The 25,621-nt window shown below is 43.7% G+C and overlaps 2 protein-coding genes across 2 annotated transcripts in view; both read left to right on the forward strand.

The window, feature by feature from the left end:
• The window catches only part of LOC119440000 (polycystic kidney disease protein 1-like 1), a 58,612-nt gene extending 55,327 nt beyond the window's left edge, over nt 1–3,285 (forward strand). Inside the window, exons 27-28 of the mRNA XM_049662708.1 lie at nt 1,777–1,951; nt 3,159–3,285. Of these exons, the coding sequence (XP_049518665.1) occupies nt 1,777–1,950 (174 nt within the window). The 3' untranslated portion in view covers nt 1,951; nt 3,159–3,285. The remainder of the gene's footprint in view (nt 1–1,776; nt 1,952–3,158) is intronic.
• LOC119441448 (uncharacterized) overlaps nt 3,270–25,621 on the forward strand; it is a 56,908-nt gene continuing 34,556 nt past the window's right edge. Inside the window, exons 1-5 of the mRNA XM_037706067.2 lie at nt 3,270–3,658; nt 4,745–4,905; nt 9,067–9,235; nt 12,333–12,417; nt 14,101–14,480. Of these exons, the coding sequence (XP_037561995.1) occupies nt 3,270–3,658; nt 4,745–4,905; nt 9,067–9,235; nt 12,333–12,417; nt 14,101–14,480 (1,184 nt within the window). The remainder of the gene's footprint in view (nt 3,659–4,744; nt 4,906–9,066; nt 9,236–12,332; nt 12,418–14,100; nt 14,481–25,621) is intronic.

Genomic DNA, 25,621 nt, shown 5'->3' on the forward strand with positions numbered 1-25,621 from the left:
GGATAAAGCTTCTGTAGTAAAGCAGATGAACATGCACATCAAGTGGACTGCCATTGCCCGTCACCGCTGCGCAAAGCTAGAGCTCAAACTGTTGGTGTTGACTGATTGCATTGCTGCCCACCTCTTGGCTGCTCAGTGCTACAAATAAAACCCCTATTGTAATTGGTGGAGGCGTGGGGTAGCTTTCAAGACTACAGTTCTAGAGCTCCGAAGCTGCGCTGCACCCACTGCGATGACCAACGAGACCAGCATTCAACCGCCTCACGTGCATGTTCGTGTGTTTCACTACCCCGCATATGCTACCTCATGGTACGAAGGTTATCGAAGTTAAGTGGAACCTTCAGCTCATTGAGCCCATGGTTGAAAGTCGATGCTTTGTCTGCTTGTTTCGTGTCTTTCTTTCATCCTGTGTAGGTTTTGGTGCTACGTGCATCACGTAGGCGTTACATTTGTCTAAGAGGTAGTGTTATTTTTGGCTTCCTGTTTTGTGTTGAAAGGATGGGAAGGATGCAGGAACATCTGTATTAGACCACTGCTGCAGTGGTTTGAATCAAATCTCTGCCGACCAAGCTCAATTTCTGTGTGCGTCCATTCATAAATGGAAGAATAGTTTGCTCACAGATTTCCCGGATGAAGCTCCCATGGGGTGCCAATATTTCATCTTAGTTATCTAAGTCAGACAACATTTGTTAGAAAACAGCTACTGTATTCACGTGTTATTATACAAACAGACAGTAGCGCACCCAGGATCTCTGCCAGTGGGGAGGGGGGGGGGGAAGCAAGCACTTTGCATAATATGCAATTTCGTTGCTTTAGCCAGAGGAATCCAACAGCAAATAAAATGCCTAATAATTATAGTAATAATGACACCAAGGATGATGATGATGTTTATGTGTTCAGCGTTTTACGCAAAGTAATTTAAGAGTGAATTAATACGTGCAAGAGAATGATTGAGTGTTTTTGTTAACCAGGAAAATTTGACCACAAGCCACCTCCTTAATTGTAATGACAATGTGCACAGAACACTGAAGGTACACTTTGGAATGATGAGGCTGGACACATGGGGGGGGGGGGGGATTTAATTTGGCTTCAGGGGGGTGTTTCGTGTGTTGTAACCCCCCCCCCCTCGTCTGTGTGCCACTGCAAACAGATATACAATAAACGCTTGTTCATTTGACCTCTAATATATGTCAATATATGAGTAATAGTTTGCTTGCAATAATTGAAGCTCACATGGTGCACCAGTCTTTGTATGAATTATGCAAATTTGAATAAGGTATCGTAAGAGAGCAGCTGCCCTTCTCATGCATTATACAAACAAACAAGCAAAACTGACTGCTCAATGCCAGTGCCTATGGAAGCGAAATAAGAGAGTTCACATCTGAGATTTCGAATTGCCATGAATATGCAACTGGGTCATTGGCAGCATCACAGTGTATTAGATATTTTCAGCATAAACAGGCAGTCAGAGTATCAGATGCAGGCTCGTTTGTGAGCACTTGTGAAATTTAATAACTTTTCATGCACAGAAGTGGCCAGTATTATGTGGATCCATCGCTCATCTGTCAAAGAAGGCTTAATCATTAAAAGGTTATGATATCATATCTATATAATCACTGCTGGAGTGCTACTTAGGTTTTATCTGTAAGTGTGGCCCATACTTTGTCACGAAAGGAGTACTTTACACTGACGCACTTTGTCGACGTTACCCTTTGTGGCAGATATCTTGCATTTTATTATGTTTGAATGTTTCTGTTCCCTGTTTTCATTTTGCAGACTCTGCAGCGCTCATTGATACATGCACTGAGCGACCATCACTTATGGTACTCCACCGTGACGATGAAAAGCTGCTCTTCTTTCTCACGTGGCCAGCGGCTTTTAATGTGCCTTTCGACAGTGCTTTCCTCAGGCTGCACTGAGTGCACTTCGCATCTTCTTCACAGATGTTGAGGTAAGGCTAATGTGGACCGACCACCTTTGCCCCCAATCAGTTTCAAATGCAGATCTGCATTATATAGGCTTTACAATTGTCTGATATAGGAACTTTACAAACCTAGCATATTCCTGTACTGATATTGTATTGTCTGATACAGATACGCATGAGCCTTCAAGGGCAACTGTAACAAAATTTTTAACCGCCTAAAAAGCCTAGCCTCTGTACAAAATTACACGTTTGAAATACGAGCGGAACTGTTACTAAAAGTTAGCAAGAATAGCCGAGGTTTATACTGAATCTGAAAAAACACTGCCATTACCGCTCGCTGAAGTTGACGTATGACTTAACGCAATGCTCTTCGGCATTACCTTTGCAATCTCGGAGGCCATGCTGCTGCATAGTGTAGACACCGCAGCCGTCATGGGGTGCCGCGACAAGCCCTCACTTCATGTGGGATGCTGTGGTTCTTCAGGCATGGCTACGCAAGCCAGCACGAGTGCCCAGTGGCTGTGGCTGCCCGCAGCACACTGAAAAATCTTGGACGCGGCATGCTGGGACTTATGTCCTATGCTTATGTCATAGCGACACTACCATGCGCACACATCATCTGCTTAAGTGCTGTTTAAAGGCTGCTGACAAGAAGACTACAATTACCAGCTCTGCGGCTTTGCCAATATTGGTTCAGTGGTATATACTACTCATTTATAGCAAATTTAGCCAAATTGAAATTTTGTTGCAATTGGCCTTTGTTTCCTTGGGCACTTTAATGCCCAGCTGTGCACAAATACTACATTCACTTTCCCTTGGCAGCAGCCTTGTTGCTATCTCTAATAGATTACAAATTATCCATTTCTACCCGTAATCTCAATTGGAATACAATTCGCTCGTTTCAATTTGATCCCTAATCTAAACTGCTCTCTTTCTACCTCACAATATTTCATTCTATCAAATTGGTTTTCGTCACTCTTTGCGCCATGCTTGGCCTTCTTTCATATTTCTTGAGATCTGAAACTAAGTACATTGTGAGCACTATTGATTAAGACAAGCAATCAATCAATCAAGACAATACATTATTACACTGCTAGGAAACACTCGCACAGAGGTATTTCAACTGGTAGCCTAAATGTTTTACATAATTCGGTAAAGTCGCTCCGTGCAGCTGCCTTGCTACAGCATCAGGCACAACAATCTTTTTCATTATTCTTCCTTTTTTCTTTTTCAGCTTGCAGCAAGTGGTCCATTGGCACATTACGTTGGTGAAGCAGGTCTTGTCTGTCTAGTAGCCCACCTAGTTCACCAAGTCCCCACAGCAATCTTCAGACACTATGACTGCATGGCGTTGCTGCGAAATGTCTGGACCAGGTTCACGATGCTACTTTTCTGCATTTTCGATGGGACATGTGGCCGTGCAACTGGAGGACATAGCACTCCCTCATACTCATCATCCGACTACAGCCTCGACACACTGTACGGCATATACAGAATGCAGACAGAAGGCACGGGTGGCAGTGCTGGTGGCCAGTCGTTTCACCTGTCGCAGTTCAACGCAGAAGATATTAGCTACACTTTCAGCAGCACCAACGGTTCTGCTCAACTGAGCGAAGGGCAGTCGCACCAAGAAGAAAGTACACCTGCCTGTCGCAGTGAAGGATCTCCTGATGCACAAGCAGCAGGTCAACAAAGCTTGGAAAGTGGGGAGACGGAGGAGGAAGCTGTTTTTAGGTTAGCCTTTGCACACTTACCACATGACTTCATTGAACGTGCTTTAACAAAAATGCTTCCTTCAATGGGGATTAGTTGGCATGGCAATGGAATATTTTGACCTTTCAAAGTTGTGCTGCTCGAATAACTGAGATTGAAACATTCACACAAAAGCTTGAAACATACAAGATCAGCAATTGGCAGCGCGTGAACAAGGACAGCCTCTGGCATGGGTGAATCAACACTCAGACAAGAGGACTTGTCTTCGTCAGGCCCTGGTGAAGACAACGTCCCTGGTCAAAATATCAGCCTGAGGCATTCCTTGTTCGAGTCACTGTTGATTTTTTTTCTCCGTCTTCCTGCGAACCCTTTGTCGGTACAAGGTCTTTGCGTGACTGCTTTTTTTGCTGCTAGTATTGTTGTGTGTTTTACTTGAGCAGCGCAACTTTTACAGCCAAGACCTTTTTTGGGGAGACTTAGTGGCTGTAGTTCTCTACAATATGAAAACACGAATTCAATCCTTACTTTTTAAAATATGAAGAGGATCTTTTTGTTCATAGCGACACTGAAGACAAATGTTAAGTCAGGCCAGAGTGATAGATTAGGGTTTTGAGGTGTCTCATGTACCACTTATACAGAGAACTGAGACTTTATAAGCAGATTACATAAATGTAGACCGGTATTCGTGCTGCCACTGTCAAAAGGCAGCTGACAAATGGTAGTCAACCACTGACAATAATAAAAAAATAGGTATTGATTACTCTGCATTTAAGCCTGAAAGAAAGCATATTTTGAGTAGTTTCATTACAATTTCGTGCCTTGCAAAGGGTACTTCACACCGCTCCTTGCCAGCTTTAATTTACCAGTAATAGTCTTATTCAGTGTCCCTTTAAAAATGCATTCAAGCATCTGCTAAAAGAAGCTTTTGCATGGACATTCATTGTCTTCATTATTTCCTTTTTGCACTAAACATTCCACTGTTTGTGCAACAACTGTGTCACGCAAGCTAGGAAGGACATCGGTATTTCTGAAACATATCAGTGTTTCTAATGGAACATACTAAGTATGAGATGCATGACTCAATGAACTTGTGTTCTTTTTTTGCAGCAACACTGCATCGCCACTGGAAGCAGCTTTGGCCAACTTGGCTAAGCTTCAACGTCAGTACCGGAGAAATGATAATTCGTTTGGAGATGCCTGCTTGGAGTCCCAGGAGAGAAGCCGTTCACCTTCTCTTGGAGACTCTGAGTTAACGTGCCTTGATTTTGGTAAGCAATTTTTTGTGCAGTTTCATTCACACTTAACAAAATTTAAGTCATGTGAGTGCAGTGACTGCTCATATTTATATTACCACTTAAGTTTTGCCAGATTAAATGTGATTTGCATTATCACACTCACGTTGTCTTGTGAGATGTGCTTGCAATATCATTGTTCGTGCACCTCAAATGTTGTAGCCACGTGCGACAAGACAGGCACATCCTATCAAAGTGTATTGTTTATTGTAGCATGTCCTCGTACTAGAGCACGCCCCACTCCCACAAAAAGTGCCTACTATAGCTTTGTGAAGAGGCAGCATTAGTTCTATTGCAAGAAAATTTAGATAATCAAATTGGACAAGCTGCGTTTCCTTTCATATTTAAATGTAGCGCAATTTACTTAATATTATTAGTACGCAGTTGACTGCAAGCAAACTGGACATAATACATTAAGGGGGGACACTGCTATTTACATAATGTTCTTTATTTCCCCAACAATATTAATAAAACTCTCCAGTCTTATTTGTATTTTTGCGCTGATTTCAAATATGTACTTAGTTCTGGTGTAGGTCAATTAGTTCCTAAGATAATTAACATTTAATTTCCTTTGTTTGAGGCCACAATTAAAAATGAATGGCCCAATAAAAACTATTTGTAAGGCATGGTTAGATAGCATAAGGGGTAAGGAATGAAGTATAGGAAACACTTTTTTTGTGTGACCATTAATAGATACTTTACAGCCCATTGAATACAAGCCCACCAAATTTGGCAAACATATAGCACAATATGTAGCACAATAATTAATTTCTGAAATGAAAACTAAGAAATCTGCTTGCTATACTTCATAGAGTACACGTTAGACTTCATTCTGCAAAAAGAATTTCAGTTCTAACTGTTCTAGATCTTGAGATATCAAGGCCTCAATGTTGCATGGAGCCAAAAATTTGAGTTTTGAGAAAAGTGCAAAAAACGAACAGCACAAATTTTAATGAAAATTAACAAATGTTTTACACATATTTACACAGGTACATTCCTAATAAGCACCAGAAATGTAGTCAAACTGCCTGCTGCTGTTCAAATGTCGTCTTTTCAGTGCCCCTTGAACACTGTCGGCCAAAGCATGCTTCCGAGCACATTCATTTTCCCTGCGTTCGTCCTTCTCAGCCATCCGTTTGTTGCTCATTGGGGTGGGGTTCAGGCTGAGCTCGTTTAGGATTGCTGCTGATGTCCTCCTGTTGCCTGCGTTGAATCGCATCACTGCCTCTGCCACAGCAGCTTCCACGGTGAATAGTGATGCATGGCGTTGCTTTGGTGCGAGTGACCAGATTATGGAATGTAAGCTCTCATTATTGTTTTGAGTTTTACCTCTCTGGCACCGCTCAAGGAGCTTCCTTTCTGAGAGGCGCTCATAGATTGGAAGCAACGCTTTGCACACATGAGGTGGCAAGTTATATCTGTGTTTGGGAGTAGGCTCACCTCGGGCTGCTGCTGCATTCTGCCGGCACCAAGAATCTGGGCCTGTTGGGCACAGACTGTGATCAGCGACTTCATCATTGGATGTAATGTGACAATATGTTGCCATCACAGCTTTGCGAGTTGCCTCTACATTTCCTTTGTGCGATTTCAGTGCCCAACCATAGTAGGAGCTTAACTTCGTTATAAGGTCCCCTGTGAGCCTTCCTCTGCCACCAAGGTTCTCTGTTCCCTTGTGTTTTGTGATCAAGTTGCGCAGGGCTGTGCCCATACGCTTTTGTACGTGATTGACGCAATCTTCTTTTTCAATCTTTATGTACCCATAGACATCAGCCTCTTGCAAAGCAAGAAAAGTGCGGCTGTCGCCATCGGATAACACTGTAGTGTAGCGAAGGCCATTCTTCTTGAGGGACCTCTCGAAAAGCAGAAGGCCTGCTTGTACCTCCATTTCTCCAGCCTTCTTGTCGGTGTTTTTTTGGCATAAATGGCTAGCCCTCCAAGCTGCGTACTCTGGGTCGTCCTTCTTTGGTCCCCGCTCACATCCAGCACAAAAATTGCTCAAAACAACATAATCTAGCACGAGGCCCGAGAAAAGTTCCACAACTGCACCTACCCCTATATGGGATGTGTGTCCACGCGTCATCCACGAACCATCAAAAGATACGGCGATGTTATTAACGTTTCCCAAGTTCAGTACACTGTATAGTTGCTGAACCGACTGGGCACTTTCGGTCATCACTTCTTCGGCCGCGCGAACTGCTGCAGGCGTCAATTTTTTTTTCACGTAGTTCTGCCACGTCTTGTTGTGGAGACCGCGTTTGGAAATGTTCATCACTGAAAAAACATCATTAAGCGCTGTCTGCTGGTTCCCAGTGCTCTGCATAGCACGCGCTGCTAGAACATTTACCACGAACGGGTTCACCGTCTGATCGCCGCTTACGCGCGGCGAGCTCCACCCGGACGCGATGTCGCCACAGTTGGAGCACGAGAGAATAAGTTTAACAGCGAGGCCATATTCTCGCTCACCTTTCTTGAATGCAACGTCGCCGCTACCACACGTTGTGCACTTTGTAAACTTCAAAAGCTGGTTTTGCAAATCCAAACTGACGATCGTGAAGGCCGTCTCATCTGGCGCGCTGTCGACCACGCCGCTGTCACGATGAAAACAATCCGATTTCCGCTTCGTCGCTGCCGTTGACGCGAGTTCCCGTAGTTTTTCCTCGGTTCTGATCCTCCTCTGCTCCACTTCGGAAGGCTGCAGCATCACCGTGTCACGGCGGACGCGGCCGCTGTCGGGTTCGCGAGCTGGCGTACACGCTGGACCCACGCCGTTGTCGCCAACTTCGATGCCTTGTCCACTCGATGTAGCGTCTCGATCTCCCTCGTCGCGTCCTGATGAAATGCGACGACCTTTAAAATTATCAACCATTGATTTCTTTCGCTTTTTGCCGAACTGGTTCCGCGAATGAAACTTCCGCGCTGACCCGGGCATTGTTCCGTGCTTATCAGTCGCCGCACGCGATTTTTCAAAATGGCGTCTCAACGCGACGGCGGCGCGCGGGGCCGGCCCGCCGGCTCGCCTAGCAGACGACACCAGCCGGCTCCGCCAATCCGGTGGCGCGGTCTTCTCACGTGTGCTCGAGCAGCCAATAGGAAACAAATACTGTGCTTTTCTTTATTGGTTTATTTTACGTGAACCAATGGACGAAACTGAGCTGCAGTGGCGGGAAATTTAAGCAGGAAGACGGCTCTTTCAAACGAGACCAAGATGGCGGCGATATGCAGCGTGAAACGGCAGCTGCGCGATGGGAAGAAAGGGCCGCGTTGGGGTTAATTTTGGCCTGAATTCAGCCGGAACTCATCGTGAAAATTATTATTTTGGCTAAAATACTGATTCTAGAAACGAGAAACTTGGCGAATAGGTGGGAAAATAGCTGTAGATTTCGAAAATAACACTTCCAAAATCTTGATTTTTTCGCGATTTTTTGGTTCTAAAGACCCGTGTCCCCCCTTAAGGAAGCTGGTACAACATCTTCACAATAGTGGTGCTGATCCTGACTCTTGCTTACTTAATTTCCTCGCTTACTAAAGCTCTGTTCCCAGTAAATGTGACGCTTTGCACACCTTGAAGCACTACTCTACTACCCTGGCTTTAATGAGTATTTGCTTTAGTGTCCTTAAATTTAGTGCAGACTTATTTCAGCGGGCATTTCAGTATGTTGTACAAAGTGTCAGTATATAAAGGCTTCAGAGCTAGGTTGTGAAAAATACTCTGGTATACTAGAACCTGCTTTGATTTCCGCTTTTTCCATCACTGTCAATAAACCGTTGACCATCTTCGTAGAAATGACACTTGACAAGATGACACACAGCAGTAGAAGACGGGACAGATGCCAACCTGTCCCATCTTGTACTACTATGTATCGTCTTGTTCAGTGCCATTTCTACGAAGATGAACCTGTTGTGCAAGCTACGGCAGCAAATCGTACTCAATTAAACAGTTGACGGGCAGCTGCGCTTCATGTGCGCCTAGTGTCGTAGTTCTTCACGTCCTTGTCCGCAGTACTAGTCCTTTACGGTGCTGTGTTTTACCATGTCACAACACCAACTGGCCCACTACAACGCATTACTGATGTATAGTCAGACTAATAGATGGACAGGTGGCTGTATCACTATCTGTGTTTTGTCTTGTTCTGGCAGATACTGATGATGATGAAGATAGTGATGACTCTGGAGTGGCATACAAAGTGCCTTCACTGGTGCATGCAGCAGCTCACCGGCTTACCTGGCTGGTCGGCTCGTTTGGCTGGCTCTTGGTGGCTGGGCTCACTTTGGGTTCTCTCTGCACCCTCGTCTGTTGCACTGAAATGTGAGTCTTCCTTCGTCAGTCACTACGCTACAACAGCAGAATTACACATCACTAGAATGAATTTCTGAATGCTTTGTATGGCGAAGTAAAGAACTGTCGAAATGAGAGGAGATAAATGCAATATTTTTATGTTCAAGCACCCGTCTGTAACCCAAAATCTTTATTGTTGTTTATTGGCTTTTATTTGTGCATTATTTTCATGTTTGTACCTAAGCAAGAGCTTATAAAAATAGAAAAAATTTCTATTTACTTTGTTTATATTAGATCATTCATTTATATCTATGTTTCATGTTATTCCATTACATCTTTGTCATATTGTGGTTCAAGTGTACTTGACCGGTACATGTTGTTAGAAGCAGGGTTGGTAGGTACATTTGATAAATATTAGGGGTTTACAGCATGCTTACATACTTTCTTGCACTGTAAATATTAAAAATAGCAAGACCGGACATTGGTGACTCAAAGGAGCCCTGTCAGAAAAAGCAATTGACTCCAATCGGGAAATTTCCAATTGGTACCAATTGGAAAATTTCCTATCGTAAATTAGTATATAACTGGACCTGTTGAATCAACTGGAACGTGACCAATTGGCTTTTGTTGGAGTGACCAATTGTACCCAATGGGTAACAATCAGCTTGAAACCAATTGGTTGGAATGACCAATGAGCAATAAAAATACACATAAATACCCCACAAAGCAAACCTAAATAGGATTCCAGCTGTGAGAAACAGGTTTGCTGTAGCCTTAGTACTGCATGCATATATAGCTATAACTCATTCCAGTTTCCTTGAATGGGTTCATAAACTAAAAGTATGATTTCCCAGTTGGTTACGTACTAGCTAGTTTTCTCGTATTTGTAGTCCAATTAGACTCAGTTGGGAATGTAAGGTCGGCCTAGCTGGTTCAAACTGGCAAGTCTAATTGGACTCAATTGGTTGCATCCATGACTCAATCGTAACCAATTGGAGGTAAGGATTTCCAAATGGGCCCAGTTGATTCCAATTGGAAAGTCCAATCGGACTCAATTGTTTTCACTTTGAGTCAATCGTAACCATTTGGAACTAGGGATTTTCCAATCGGTTCCAACTGAGCCCAGTTCATTTCGATTGGCAACTCCAATTGGTTTCTCCTCTGACCCAATCATAACTGGTTGGAAGTAAGGATTTTCCAATTGGTTTCTATTGATCCCAGTTGATTCCTACTGGAAAAGCTAATTGGAGTCAATTGTTTGTTTTGACTGGGAGTACTTACGTAACATTTTTTACTTTTCATTTTTCCTAAATAATGGTGTGGACCTCAAAGCCATTAAAAAAAGAACTGCCATGCCTCAGAGAGTCCTAAGTCACTTACTATAATAGTTTTTTGACAAACCAGCTAGGGATTCCGTTTCACAGAAGGTGGAAATGCTGTGACGTCAGCAAGTGGAAGGTGGTCATTTGGGAGCAGGACATCGTGATATTTTGGCACTTGCTCCAGCTCGCTTGTTGGTCTGTTACGCTGCTACACTGGGCCACACATGAGTAGAAGCATGGTACAGGGAAAGCCCGATGATTCGAAATCTAATTCGTATTGACATTGACGGATAATTCGAAATGTTCTGTTGATCCTGGCAAAGTCTTATGTATTTGAGGACAGAAAAACTCCCATGAATTTGAACTCCAAAAACCGTGCAATGGTTATTTCGAACAAAATTTCTTGCTCCCATGGACTCCTTTTCGGACAAACCTGAGCCAAAGGTGAAGGTTCGATGTTTCGCTTTCTATCGTTATGTCATGTGCTGTAAAAAGTACAAGGAAAGAGGCACAGAAAGCTGAGACCACACTGGAGCAAGCAGAGTGGCGCACGCCATCTTTTCCCATCCAGCTTAAAAGGAGCAGGAAGGAACCCTCAGTGCACGCTTGATCACGTTATCATGTGCTCACCTATGCTCTTTGCGACACACGTGCTTTCCACCGATACTACCACTACAGACATGCTGGCTAACAGCTCTGGTTTTCCATGAAATTACTGAATGAATCCACAGACTTTACCTAAGTATTCTGACGGCTACAAATATACCCTGTCAAGTGCAACATTTGTTTAAAAGTGAATAGCTTTCTGCAAGCATTCGGCTGTTAATTCGCTTAATTGACATTGATCACGAATGATTTCTGCAGAATTTCTGATGCGAAAGCATCAAATGGCCCATTGAGCGAATAAGCTGGCAGCGTCTGTAGCAGGGAAACGGCACCTAACTGCCCATTGGCTGCGACAGCACGTCACGAGTGTGCCTTGTACGCTCGTGGCGCTTGCACGCTCGTGGTTCGTGCTTGCTGGTTTGGGCCTCGACAAAGCAGAGCGAGCAAAAGGGAACACCTGCTGCCGCAGTATTGCGTGAGGGGAGAGGGCGTTGCCAGCACGCCACGTCACCTTCACTCTCCTTCTCGGAAGCCCGTGTTATCCGCGCATTCCTTGTCTGTGCAAGCTCTCTCCTGCGTTCTAACTGCACATCGCTAAGGCCAAATTCAAAACACGCAGAGTGCCTCAATGTGATCACTTGCCTGCAAGGACTTTATATAACTCAAAGGACAGCTCAGTGGCGTTCAATTGGACACTAATGCTTTCGCATTCACAACTCATAAGAAGTGCTTAGGTGTCCTCGAATTTTTTTGCTACCGTTTTGTGGTCCAGGACCTTCATTTAAACAAAAGAAAAAAAAATAAAAGCAGGAAATGTTGTGCTGATACTCCTTAACTATAAGATAAGGCACCACATCTGTCTTGTTCCCCGCAGAAGCTAGTTTCTAATTGCGTGTAATAGAATTATCTCATGACAGGGAACATTGTCTTCCACCTGACTTGTCGCAAGAAGCTGAAAAGGAAACCCATTTTGGCTTTCTCAGAGAGAAAGCCTTGCAGTTGAAGAAAAATTTGTCCTGGTCCGAATCGGCAAGATTCCTCAGAGAGAAAGGGAATTTTTCTTTCTGAAGAAACGTATGTGGGTTTCCTTTGTGGCTTTATGCTACAGGTCGGGTGGATGGCAATATTCCGTTTTATGAATTTTCCACTACTTTGCGGGCTTCCGCAGAATTGAATTGTGAAAATTCTCTTACCTTCAGGTTCCTGGCTGGTGCGAATGCTTTGTGTTTTCAAATGACAGCAGTGGCTCTATTGTGGTCGATCTTCGTGGTTTACCCAATACAGGCAAGTACTTCCAGTGTCTCTTACATTGTCATTATTTCTGTCTTGTTTCTGAAGTCATGTCGTGTTTGTTGTCAACAACCTGTTTCTTCAATGCGTACGGGCTGGATAGAAGGCACTTTATGTTACTATGACTCTCCCAGTACAGCAAAACCTTGTTATAACGAAGTTGAAGAGGGAATCCGAATTACTTTGTTGTACGCATTATTGCATATGCTGCACTGTGAAACTCTATGGGGAATTTAAGGGGGAATGTCACTAACTTCGTTATATCTATTACTTCATTATGTACCATTGTGTTATAAAGAGGTTTGACTATATATGTATGTGATTGTTATATTTGCATGCAAGGCCATTGGGGCAAAAAAGCTTTATGCTATCCGGGTCGTGTTCAGAGATCATCTCCAGTTAATTTGTGCCAGCTATCAAGAATAAAGAAAAGGACATTGTTACCCCTGATGCAAAATACACCGTCTGTTAAAAGTAGTGCCACTTTATGTTTCTAAAGCAGTATTTATTTATTACATTCTTCCTAAGTTCTGCAATCATAAATGAATAACAGACGTCCTAATTTCACATAAGTGGTATTTGGCCTTGCAGTACTTTCATTGAAGCCACTGAAGGAAAGCAGGCATGAACCTCATGCACAGGAATCTTCTTTCCATGGCCATGTGTGCAGCTTTCACCATTCCCTGTTCTTTTTACTTATGTATATTTCAGGGCCCACATTCCATCTATGATATGAAATGCATTCAACTAGAGCTTACTGTTGATTAATTGTTCATCGCTGGCCAACTTTTGAAGATTAGGTTGTTTTAGTGTATCGTCGAGTTTTTGTCTAGCTAAGAAATAAGATTATAAAGTAAGGCATTGAACTGGGCAAGTTTATGTTCATTCATTTTAAACTGCTGATTGGCACTAATCATGGAAAGTAACGCAAACCAACACACGAGACAGGACGAGAGAGTGCAAATTACCAACTGGTTTGTTGGTAGTTGGATGAATTGTTGTCCTTATGCGGGCTGTAGTCAACTAAGCATGTGCAGTGCCAAGGTTAATAAGGCACCAAAAAGAAGGGAGTAGTTTATGATTGTATTGTGTTTAGTATTACACTGACAGATGAACTAAAGAATGAACATTAGCGAACAAAAAGGCGGACGTACGTGGCACAAGTACGAAAAACAGAGCAAGAAGTATGGGAGGCACTTGCGATAGCAAAAGAAAAAAGAGAAGTGTGTAAAACACTCCATTCTTCACGCTCATCGAAGCTGAGGTCGAGTTTGCCATGGCCAACGGGTGCAAGTGAACGCTGCTATTCCGGCCCACTGCATCATCACACGGTGTCACCTTGTGATATCTTATAGTATTTCACCCCCTTCCCCCCCCCCCCCTCAGTTACCATTTATATAAGCATGTCCTTTAACAGCATTAAACGAGTTGGTAGTTTGCACCACGTACGTCCACTTCTTGTTCTTTTATGTTCGGTCTGTAGTTCGTCCATCAGTATAATCATGAATATCCACCAACTAGCCCCGTTCATTGCTTTACTAGATGTCAATAGCTTGGAAGTGGAAGCACGTGTTGATAAAACAGAAAGAAAGACAGAAAGAAAAAAATAAGGAATGTAATTAGTTTAGTTTCTTCTTGTATCAATAATTCAGTCTCCTTTCATTCATTCCAATGCAGGCCTGCGTGGTGTCCACATGTACGAATGCGTGCTGGCACCTCTCTCAGAAGCCGCAGAGTGCCTTCCTTATGCTTCCATGCGTGTGCAATGCGGCGTTGCAGCGCCTTCTTCAACGCATCCGCATCCCCGCTGCAAGCCCACTGCATCCCCTTCGGCACTGCAAACATTTATCTAAACGCCCATCGTGTAGCGCGGCTGCTTCTACGGCTCAAGATAGCAGACGCTGCCATGCTGGAGTTGATGGGTCAGACAGGGCATGGGTACAGCGCTGGGGTCCCGGTCGCCTACTGCACCACTTGGCACGATATCCGTCGGAGAGGAAGCTGGTTGCCATCAGAAGGCAGTGTCTGGCGATGGCAGCAGTCTTCAAAGCAACGAGGTACCAACCATTGCCTGCTACTGCTGCTGTGGCCACTTTCACTACCTCTTCATCTACGACTACTACTATCACTACTACTGTGACTCCTACTGCTGTTACAGCCGAATTTCACTATAACGAAGTCGCATACTACAAGAAGATGTCTGTGTTTTATCTGATATTCTTTATAAACATATATTTTTTACTTGCTGACATTGATGAGAAATATTTTACATTTAGAGTAAATAATACATGCAGTGTTGACCAAAGTAAAATGTATTCAATTTAAAAGGCGTTTCAGCTTCCACACGGGAGCCTTGTACACAAGGACAGCAAATGGTGGAGCATACTTATTTTTAAGTGTACTGCTACATGAGTGTGCTTCATGTGCTAAATTAGTGTGCTTCGGCTTTTTGCTGTCATTGTGAACAATGCTCCCGTCGGGAGCTGAACGATTTTTAAAATTTGAATACATTTCACCTTGGTCACTGCAAGGCCTATTATTTACTGCTATTTTCCCTGACCAGATGGGGTTCAGTCAGATCCTAGATTAATTTTTAGATTTACTTAGTTATATCTGTGCTCATTATATTGAGATTCAACTACTAACGCAGCTGCTGAGACCGCCTCCCACTGTCATGGCTGGTGGCATTTGCCATCATTGGCCTCAGACTTCTATTTCTCCTGTTGTTAACTGGTGTTCTTGATGCTTCCCACTATGCAGAATGGAATGGAATGGAATGGAAGAACTTTAGTGAGGTCCTTCGGAACCTGCAGAATGTCTATTTTAATAGAACTGCATGGACAACATATGTTGCTTAACTGTTTTTCTCACTTTCTTTAACCATTCCTGCACCAATGATTTCTGTAGGAATCGTAGGTAATATTACTGCGATAGCGTTAAGGGCCCAGTGTCGCAGAAAATCCCATGTTGGTGTCGGCGGAGTTGTCCGTGAGCAAAAATTTCCGTATATGTTTTGGTATATGTATATGCGATGCCTTGCTGTACGACTTGCGGTGTATGCGGATTATATTGCCACACCATTCAATCACTAAAGTTGCTCATACCTTGTCTTACATTCTTGACAAAGTTATTCCTCGAAATTTTGAGAATGACAGCACACAAATAAATGTCATGAAACAAAACACCTACAGCTCACGCCTTTTATGGTAAATCTTCTGAGACTGAAATATTAAAAGTGCAAAACAATAACAGAAACCTGGAAATTATGTCTTTTTTTTGGGGCGTGGTTGTGCACTACCTCCGGGATCGGCTCACACAAGAGGCCGCGTTTCTACCAGAAAGCTCACCCTTGTGCATAGCGTTTGCCGCCAGCGTTTCTCAGTAAACATTACGGTTATATAAGCTGCAGTTGCCGGGAAGCGTGAGAAGTAGTTAGGGATCTTTGAATGCTGCAAGTTTATTTTGCAGGAAATATGCGTCATCGAGAAAATGAAACCTCAAAACTATTCTCAGAAATGTGAGTGTCAGCAGTGCGAATTAGATAATTTGTTGAATTTGTGCCACGTATAAATATGGCTCTCGCTGATATTTCACAAATACTTGTGCATCTCATCACGCCATCGTTAGGCCTCTGTGCTGTAACTTTAGAACCTGCTGCCTAGTGCATATATCCTGTTCCTTGGGTGGTTCAAAAAGGGTCTTCAACTAATCTGTGCCCATACATATTAAACTCCATTATGATGGGGAATGTAGAAGTTTGAAGAACCACATGCTGTTCAAAACACCTTGATTTTCTTGTAATCCATGCGAAAACCTTCAAATAGTTGCCAGAAACTCGAGCGGGAATTTATTTGTCTTTCCCTGTCTTTTGTTATTCACATCCATGTAATAAAAAATGTTCATGTCATTGAAAGAATTTGGACCAGAAAGATTTAACTATTATAAGGTCCCCATTGTTAGGCGATCAAGTGGAACCTCGGTTTAATTTATCTTGTTGCATGACAACTGTCTTTGCATTTCATGTTTCACTTAATCTTTGGAAGACTATGCATATAATTTTTCTAGTCCTGGGGAAGTATTCCTGCATTTCAAGTTGACCAAGCTTTTGTGCATTGTGCATGCTTATTGGATGGCTCCATAAAAGTGAAGTTGGGACAAAGACTGATACAAGCTTCATCATGTGTTCATCTGTGCACAGTTAACTTATGAAACACACCCCTGTAAAAATAGTTGTTATTCCTGTGGCAGTTAATCCCTTTCAAGGTCACTATTTCACAGTGAACAGCTGTTCAGTGCTCTGTCTGCAATGCCTCTTATTCATTTTTGAACATGAGAACATGACTATGTGTGCAATAGCAACTGTATGCTCCCTTTCAAGGTCACTATTTCACAGTGAACAGCTGTTCAGTGCTCTGTCTGCAATGCCTCTTATTCATTTTTTAACATGAGAACATGACTATGTGTGCAATAACAACTGTATGCAAAAAAAAAACAGGAAAGAAAAAAGAAAAAAAAAAACAGAGTAAATCGGTGCAGCTTTCAGCAGATATGCACCATAGACAGTCAACAGCTGCTTTATTATTATTGATATTATTTGTTTTGAAAACATATATACACTTGACAGGAAAGGGAAAGTGAGGAGCAGGCTGGCAGTCACCATTGGAAGAGGCACAATGCCTGCCTACTCTTCACAGAGGAAGAGGAGACAAAGATACGTAGAAATGGAAGATAGAAAGAAGCTGTTTTGCCACAGGCTGCAGTGATGACACATTGGGGATTACATCCACATCAAAACATTCTGTGCCAGCAAAGTAACAAGTATGGACTACTGTCATAAGGCGCTGCAGGCAGTTTTGTCAGGCCAGCAACTTCGCTGCACTTTTTTTTTTCCTTCCTTTCTGCCACCACATGGCTCAACTCGTATTGTTTAAGGCCAACAGCACATTACATGCAGTGCCATACAATGGTTCAGCCCCCAGTGTGTTCGCACGGTGCATGTTCCATTCTCAGATCAGTACATTGCACTGGCAGTAATGTCATTCAACTAGACAAGTTCTTTTGTTGTATTGTTAACTTATGAATATTTATTTCGTTTATTTTTATTTTTACATACTGCCAATCCCAATTGGGATTATAGCAGGAGGGCATACACAGAATGGGAAAGACATAGTGGATTCAATATTCACTGAACATGTAAATACCCTAAGGGATGCTTAGTTTCATGTATAATGTGATTAACAACAAGAAATGAACCAAAAGAAATTATGGAAATGCAAGCAGGTGTAAACATTATCTGGGCATTAACATAGACGTAAGGAATTATGCTCTTTTATGATATCTTTTCTAACCTCGTTATAATGACTGCATTGCGATGTCACAGTGAAATCAAATAAAAAAAGCTGGAAAAGACCTTCTGCAGAGAACAAGCAGATGTTTTGGCACAAAGCAGAACTTTGACTGAACGAGCCAAGCAGCAATTGCACATCATAGAAGTGCTCGCACATGTTCCTCAAGTTGTGTACAAGTGAATGCAGAAGCCAGGCAATACTTTGACATCTTTCAGTGAGTAAGTTATCTGTTATGCACCTGAATTATGGAAAACATTTACTGACACATTGATTGGGCTCAAGAAATGTGTCAAACAAGTCTAGCTAAATTTGTTCTACTTTATTTTGCCAAAATTTTAGTTGGAAGTCATCGCAGTACAATGCCTAAAGTAGAGGCCATTTCTTACCTACGCATTAAATTATTCATGGTTATAAATGTGCGGTGCACTTTTGTGCGACATGAAAGATGGATAAAATGCACCGCAGAAGTTGCTTCGTGAAGAACAGCCACATACACAAGAGAGAGGGAATGCAGGACTCTACCTGAAAGAGTTCACAGCGTTTACAGGAAAAGGACTGGCTCGAATGTAAACTTGGTAAAACTCAGTTTGTACAAGCTGTTGTATGACACAGGAAACATGTACTGATGATGGGCTCTGCCTAGTACCTTGGATTTAGGTGAGTTTTATTTACTTACCCAGGTATTGCCAAAATCTCATGATCTCTAATAAGGAGCTGCTTCTGACACATTGTCTTCTGTCACACCAAGACTAGTCTATGCTGGGCAGAACTCACTTTTTAATGTGAAGAATTCTTTGCCTCATTCTTGCCACTTTGCTGTAAGTAGGTAGGTAGGTTCCCATCTCACCTTGCTTTAATAAAGAGAACATAATGTGTGACCGATGGTGGAATTGAACTTTTGCTGTTGAGCACAGCAGCCCTGTGCTCTAACCATAAGGCCACGATTGCAATTTTTTTTCTTTACTGCATATGGAAATACAGTTAAACCTCGATATAACGAACTTCAACATAACGAAATTCTCAATATAGTGAAGTATTTAACTTTTCATAACCTCTTGTCCATAGAACAACGTTTATTTAGAACCTCAATGTAATGAAGTGTGTTTATACGCGATTTCAATATAATGAAGTTTCACTGCCGCCACAAAGGAATTTCGAGAGAATAAAAAGAAACTTCCGTGAATGCAGATGGTCAAATGATTGAATTACAAGCGGCCGCTTGCGAACGCACCTCTCAAATCGCGCGCTGCGCGACAAGAGTGACCGCTGAAGTGGAGCAGCATCATGTTCCGTATAAAGTCACGCCCCTATCATCCTATCACGCCCCGCGCACTGTGTGCTTTAGGTACGAGTGAAAGCTTGTGCAAGAGTGAGACAAGAATGGTGGTGCTTCACGGGTGCCGCCTTCCCGCGCTGAGTCGTGCTCCCTAAAGGACTGCAGAAAATAGCGCCTCTTCCTCTTCACAACCACAATCTCTCTCTCTTCCCGTGCGAGCAAATGGTAAGAGGAGGAGAAGAATGAGCTCGCGGTAACGCGATCAAGCGCGTGCGAGGGGTGGGGGGGGGGGGTTGAGTCGGGTGAGTGATGTGTAAGTTGGGCACGCGTGTCGGTAAGATGGGCACGCGTCTCGGCCGTGGCTGTGCATGGCTGTAAGCGCGGCTGAGCGCATACGCAGCCGCGCACCCTGCTTTAGGCGTAATCTGCTGCGTGTGCAAAGAGTAGGTGTGCCGAGACGGCGTGGCATCATGTAAGCGGTCTTCCCGCGCGTTTAGGATTGGAGGTTGCATAATCTTGAGTTTCGGAGACCCGTTGAAGCTTAAGTCCCTAAATAGGGACTTCAGTTGAAGCGAGAGGCAGATGAAGCATTCGCTCCCCACTGCCGCCGCTCTTCCTGATAGCGTTGTCCCAGTGCGGGTGACGGTATCAGCCGCGGGGGCGGAGTGTACGCAAAAGCGTGGCTGGCTTCGCTTAATTCGCACCACCAATGTGAAGATATCGTGGACGTGGCATGAAACCGTATCATTCGTTGCTGACTCCCAAATTCAATAAAAATGAATTGTTTTCTCATTCAAATTTGCTTTTTCCGATTGCCCGATGATCCAGAAAACTTTGCGGCCCCTTTCCATGTAAGAAAAACCGATTGGCGACTGTACTCATTTGCATAAAAGGTAGAATTTTAATACAACAAAATTTCGGTATAATGAAGAAAATTGGCGATTTTAACGGCTTGGTTTTATTGAGGTTTAATTGTATCAGTAATGTCAAGTGAGCATTATTTATGTTATATTTAGACACACACCAAAAAAAACGTTCAGATGCTACACAGTCCAATGAAAGTTCAAAAATCAGGCAAACAAACACAAGTGTTATGATGCGAAAGCCAAACGGTGACGCAATCAAAGATTTCGACCACGCCACGCAATTGAACAGTCTTCTCGAATGAGAGCGAGGTGTCGAGCGAGGTGGCTCGGCATGCCTGTCGATGATGTGGCTCCTCCATAATGAATAAAGGTTATATGGACTCAGGTTGGTTGCAAGGTCTACATTTAGCATTCCACGGCACATATACTCCTTTGTCATGAAGCCATGTTTTTACTGGCAACATGGAAGTGTGCAGCTTGAAGAAAATGTTTGTGCTGCTGGCAACATACACATTCTATGGACATGGCAGGCAAAGAACGTCTTGGCCAAATAGAGACAAATATGGCTTTCGGTACATCAGTTCAGGCCACGACCGCATGCATATACTCTCGTTCCAAAGCCAGCCAGCTCTTGGAAAGACAGTGCATGCGCCCCATGCCACTTTTTCGTTTTCTTTCCTTGTGACAGCGTGTGCTTTGAGACACCATGTCAGACCACTATCTCCAGGACCGGCCCACTATCTCTTGAACTTTCCTCGGAGCAGCGTATGCTGCAAAGAAACTGTGCGATGTTGTACTGACTTCATGATCGCCCAGCAGTTAATAATGTTTTAACATTTGTTCGTCGAAATACAAACGCCATCGTCGTTTTAACGTACACCATATACCAAGCCATATAATTACGTACGATTTATAGCACATAGTCGCTGATGACGTCACATTTCGTGTTCCTCTTTCTCTTGCGGTCGTCCACTGCCTATTTAGAACCATGGCCGCTGGATGCACCTTTTTTTTATCCAGTGGCCATGGTAGAAATCAACAATCTCCATACGTTGCAAGCTCACCTCGAATGGCTGGTGTAGAAATGCCGTTTCCGCCACACAATCGGCTTCAACGTGGTCATCATGTTTCTGTTGTCACACACACGTACACTCACGACCCACACACACTACTCAATTTACACAAACACGTTGGTTCACCTAGTATTGCATTGCGGAACCCCAAACAATGCTGCATATAGCCAGCTACCTGCAAAATGCTTCGCATAGCGTCGATTCTCGCAGTGTGTCCGATCTGCACAATATTTATTTGAATTGCTTGCTTGCTTCAGTTCAAGCAGTGCACTGCAAACCAAATATGGCTGGGTCACAGATGGCTGGACAACACCTGACGAAGGTAGATCCCTCGAAAATCCGTGGCACTGTGGTTGCTCCATAAAAAAGTCGAGTAAATTCATAGGTCATTAGTTCTTTTTTCTTTAATGACTTTAAAGATTACTGAAGTGAGTACAACTTGCAATTCAGAACATAAGCAGCAGTGGAACTTAAAATTTAACACAGGCTAGCGCCATATAGTCGCTTCAAAAATTGATCAAGTACTGCAGAAGAAACAAGACCAAGAGTCGATAGAGTAAAAAATCACTGCCCCTTCCACTCCGTGAAGATGGTTGAACAGCGAAACTGTGTTAGTTACACCGCGTGTTACGAGTGTTACATGTGCATGTGTTGCACGTGATGTGATTGTGTAAACACAACTAAACGCTGATATACAACAGGAAGTTATATTGAAACGTTGCGAGGCGAGAAGAGGCAGCGACTTCCGACGCTACTCGACGAGGGTCCAGTTCTCTGGTCGAAACCTGCCGAGCCGCCGCCAGAGGCATCGGCTGCAGTCACGTACACCGCGCATGGTCGGCGCAAATGCTGGGAAACGTGGACGGCGTTGGCAGCAGCTCTGTGCATTGCCTCTTTGGTGCTGCTACATATTTGCGGTTCTGTCAGTGTGTTTTTTTTTGGGGGTCGCGTGAGGTTTCTCCCTGTGTTGCGGCGTGCTTTTTGTCACGTGCAAGTTGCGCCGCTCCTTTTTAGCGCGGTAATAATGAGAGCAAGCTAAGTTAAGGACCGCACAAAGAGCAATGGAACGAAAAATGTTAGGCCTAGTGTTAAGAAACAGGAAGAGAGTGGTGTGGATCAGAGAGAAAATGGGGATCGCCGATATTCTAGTTGACAATAATTAAGAGGAAAAATGAAGCTGGGCAGGTCATGTAATGCGTAGGATGGATAACCGGTGGGCCATTTAGAGTTACAGAATGGATACCAAGAGAAGGGAAGCACAGTCGAGGATGGCAGAAAGCTACGTAGAGTGATGATGTTAGGAAATTTGCAGGTGCAAGTTTGAATCGGCTACCGCAAGAAGGGGTAATTGGAGATCTGAGGGAGAGGCCTTCGTCCTGCAGTGGACATAAACGTAGGCTGATGATGATGATGATGATGATGATGAATGAGAGCAGGAGACGAGCCCATTCACGAGCCAACTCTCGCTAACACTCGCAGTAGGCAGCCTCTTCCTCAGGAGTACACACTTCTCGTGGTCTTCCCATAGTCGCATCGCAGCTGCGTTCGTTATCCGAAAGGGCGCGCCATACAGAAACACGTTCTCTTATACCTATCATCTCTCCTCCTCGTGCCCAGCGCACTCTCTCATTGGTCGCCTCCTCTCCTAGCGCATATCTCTTCCTCTGCTGGTCACGTGACCTGCCCTCCCCCGGCGCGGCTCTCATCCTCCCCTGGTCACGTGGCCTGCGTGACACCGCCGGAGGGACAGACGGTGAAGGGTCGACTTAGAACAGCTACTGTTGAAAAGTTACCGAACTGGGCAGTCCATTGAGTTAGCTATAACGTATGTCCCATTGCTACAATAATTGAGTGCAATACGAGTCGATCCCGGTCAACCCGTGCAGCTCGCGCTTACCTAACAAGGGACACTGAGTGGTTTCGACATGCATGTCTGTTGTCTCCCCACATTGTTATTTTAACTTTATTGCTTACGTTTGAACGGGCAGAAATCTGCTATGGAACGTGACTTAATAATTGACCATGCATGCAAACGTACCTAATGCAGGTCCTTAAAGGTAGCTTTCCCACAGTGAGACACATTGCAAGGAGAAGCCCACACACAAAAAAAATCTTAGTTTTACTCGGAATAACCGGTACATGTGAGGTATTTATGCCCATGCATATTTAGGTCTCCTACATCTCTCCACATACTTTCTCTTCTTTACAGCCAGTGTTAATATAATTTATAATTTTTCTTACCCCTACTCTACTCTGGTACTATTGTCTTTACCGTATGACTGTGAGACAGTTCAGGTATCCATTGAAAAGCGATACAGTTACGACGCCTATGGCATTGACTTTCCCCTTTTCTATAATGGCATACAGTAAAATACTATTGCTACTGCTATTTATGTAGAGCATGTAAGTGCATGCACTACCTTAGTAACGATAAGCGCTGTTATACCAGGCATTTCATGTAACTTGAACTAAACCTTAAAATACAGTAGTACACGTCAGACTTATTAATAAGACCAGCGGTATATTGTTCACAGTAATCGTGAGTTACTCAGACTATTTTTTAAATACGATGAGTCAGCTAATTGCTTTTAATCAGGCAAAATCTTAAATATTCATTGTAGGGTATAAGTCGTGTTTCAAAAGTTTCAGAACGGGTTAAGCTTAATTTGGGAGCATGTGGCATTTTATGGCGATCAGCGTGAGCAAAACAATGTTGCAGGCAGCATCAGACTGTACACGGAAAACTCGACTGGAGAATAGTGGTTTCAAATATCGCGCGGTGGGAGTCAGTATGGCACTTCATGGCTGTACAAGCGGATAAGGCGAAGTGTTGAGAAGAAGGAAAGCATGACGCATAGCTCGCATTATCGGTTGGGACGTCTTTTGCAGAAGTCTAGCTGCGAGCACCAAGGCCGCCTAGGCAAGTGCGCTTGCGAAGGCTCTGCATCAACTTCCACGTTTCAGGGATTTTCTGCGACTCTTGAACAAGTAGAACAAACAGCCTGTCGTTGTCACCAGGGGAAGCTTCACGCGTCAGCGTAAAGGAAGATTTTGATACAGGCGTAACAGAAAAAAAAGACATGCAGAAGTAATGGTTCCGGTGTGCCAAGCAGCAAGCTTTGACAAAATGAGAATAATCGTTATCCTCAGACAAAGCAGTTAATTAGTTAGTTATTTAGTTAATTATGTAGAGGTTAATGGCGGCAAGGCAACTGAGGCTGTGATGCACCATCCACAAAAGGGCAAAGCAATAGAGAGAGGGATTATGTTGCGGCATGAGTAAGAGAGAGAGAGAGAGACAAAGCTCCTTTATTGAGCAGTTTAGTATATGGCGTGGATGTGTGTTCCGCCACGGGTTATATACACCTAAAGTAAATGAAATTTCAAGATCAGAAATAGTAAGAATGGGGGGCACCTGGCTGTGATAGCCTAATGTCGGCGTTGTATAGGATAACGATGCAAGAAGTGAAGTTTCAGCTGCAGGTGTGAGCAAGAGAGTTTAGTCGAGGAACGCAATGGCTCTAGACAAGGTTGCCGACTAGGAGATAACTTGTTCTAGATAGCCCAGTGTATTGGAATAGGTGAAAAAGACAGGAAGCAGCTGAAGTGCTACTAACTGCTGAAAGACAAGGGATTGGAGAGCGCCTTAGCTTCTGTATTTACGCTATGTGTGCAGTGAGTGACGAGGACTCAGAGTATTTTTATTTAGGATTCTTTTTGTTCGATCTTGATTTAATGAGAACCCAGGCAGCGACTTTCTTTCTGTTCCCTTTTTTCACCTTTCCTGAAGAGCAGGCAGTCGTCTCACCGTGCGGCATATATGTGTGTGCTCCTTCTCTTATTTTTAATGCGTGAGCATTCTTTGGCGAGTACCCCGGCAATCTTGTTAGCAAAACCGTGGCCGCAACGCAAAAAGCGTGGCACTTAATCCATAGGGATACGTAGGCTTCCATAAACAATGCATGGGGAACCCTATAGTGCGTGGGCCAAGTGAAATTTGGGGGTGGGCTAACTGAAATTTGGGAAACAAAAGCAAGAGCTAAGAGCCGAGCCAAGGAATGCTTACGAATTAGTAGACAATTCTCAGAATTTCTGTATAATTTAATTGTTTTCTCTGGTATTTTTGTATGTCTCCAAACTCAGTAATAATAATAATAGACATTTCTGCCGACTACTTGGTGGACATTTGAAATGCAAAAGAGCCAACGATGCCGTTTCCGATAGTCCTCGCGCTCTGTGCCCTGTGAATTTTTGTTCTTCAATGCATAAAACACCGTTTTGTTTAGAAAGTGCAGTCTTCCGTCGCGCCCAAGGAACCGGGAGGAGAAGAAGGGTTGGGGAGGGGGCGTTCTACTTCGGTAGCAGCTGCTTATGGCGCGGGCTCTATCTTGAAAGCGATCTGCGATGGGTGCCCCAGTGCTGATAGCTTCGTGTGCGCTGTGTTCTCGCCGCTTAGTTAGCGCTGAAGCAAGAGGCAGCACGAAGGTCAATTCGCTCGCTGCTGCTGCCGCGCTTTCTCACTCCAGCGTTTTGACAGTGAGTGTGCGCGGTCATCGAGTGAGATGTGTTCATGTTTGCTTGTGTGGGCGTGACACCATGCTTGGTAATTTAGTTAGTAAGCGAATGTTTACAAGT

Source organism: Dermacentor silvarum, chromosome 2 (assembly GCF_013339745.2).
Source record: "Dermacentor silvarum isolate Dsil-2018 chromosome 2, BIME_Dsil_1.4, whole genome shotgun sequence".
Classification (NCBI taxonomy): Eukaryota; Metazoa; Arthropoda; class Arachnida; order Ixodida; family Ixodidae; genus Dermacentor; species Dermacentor silvarum.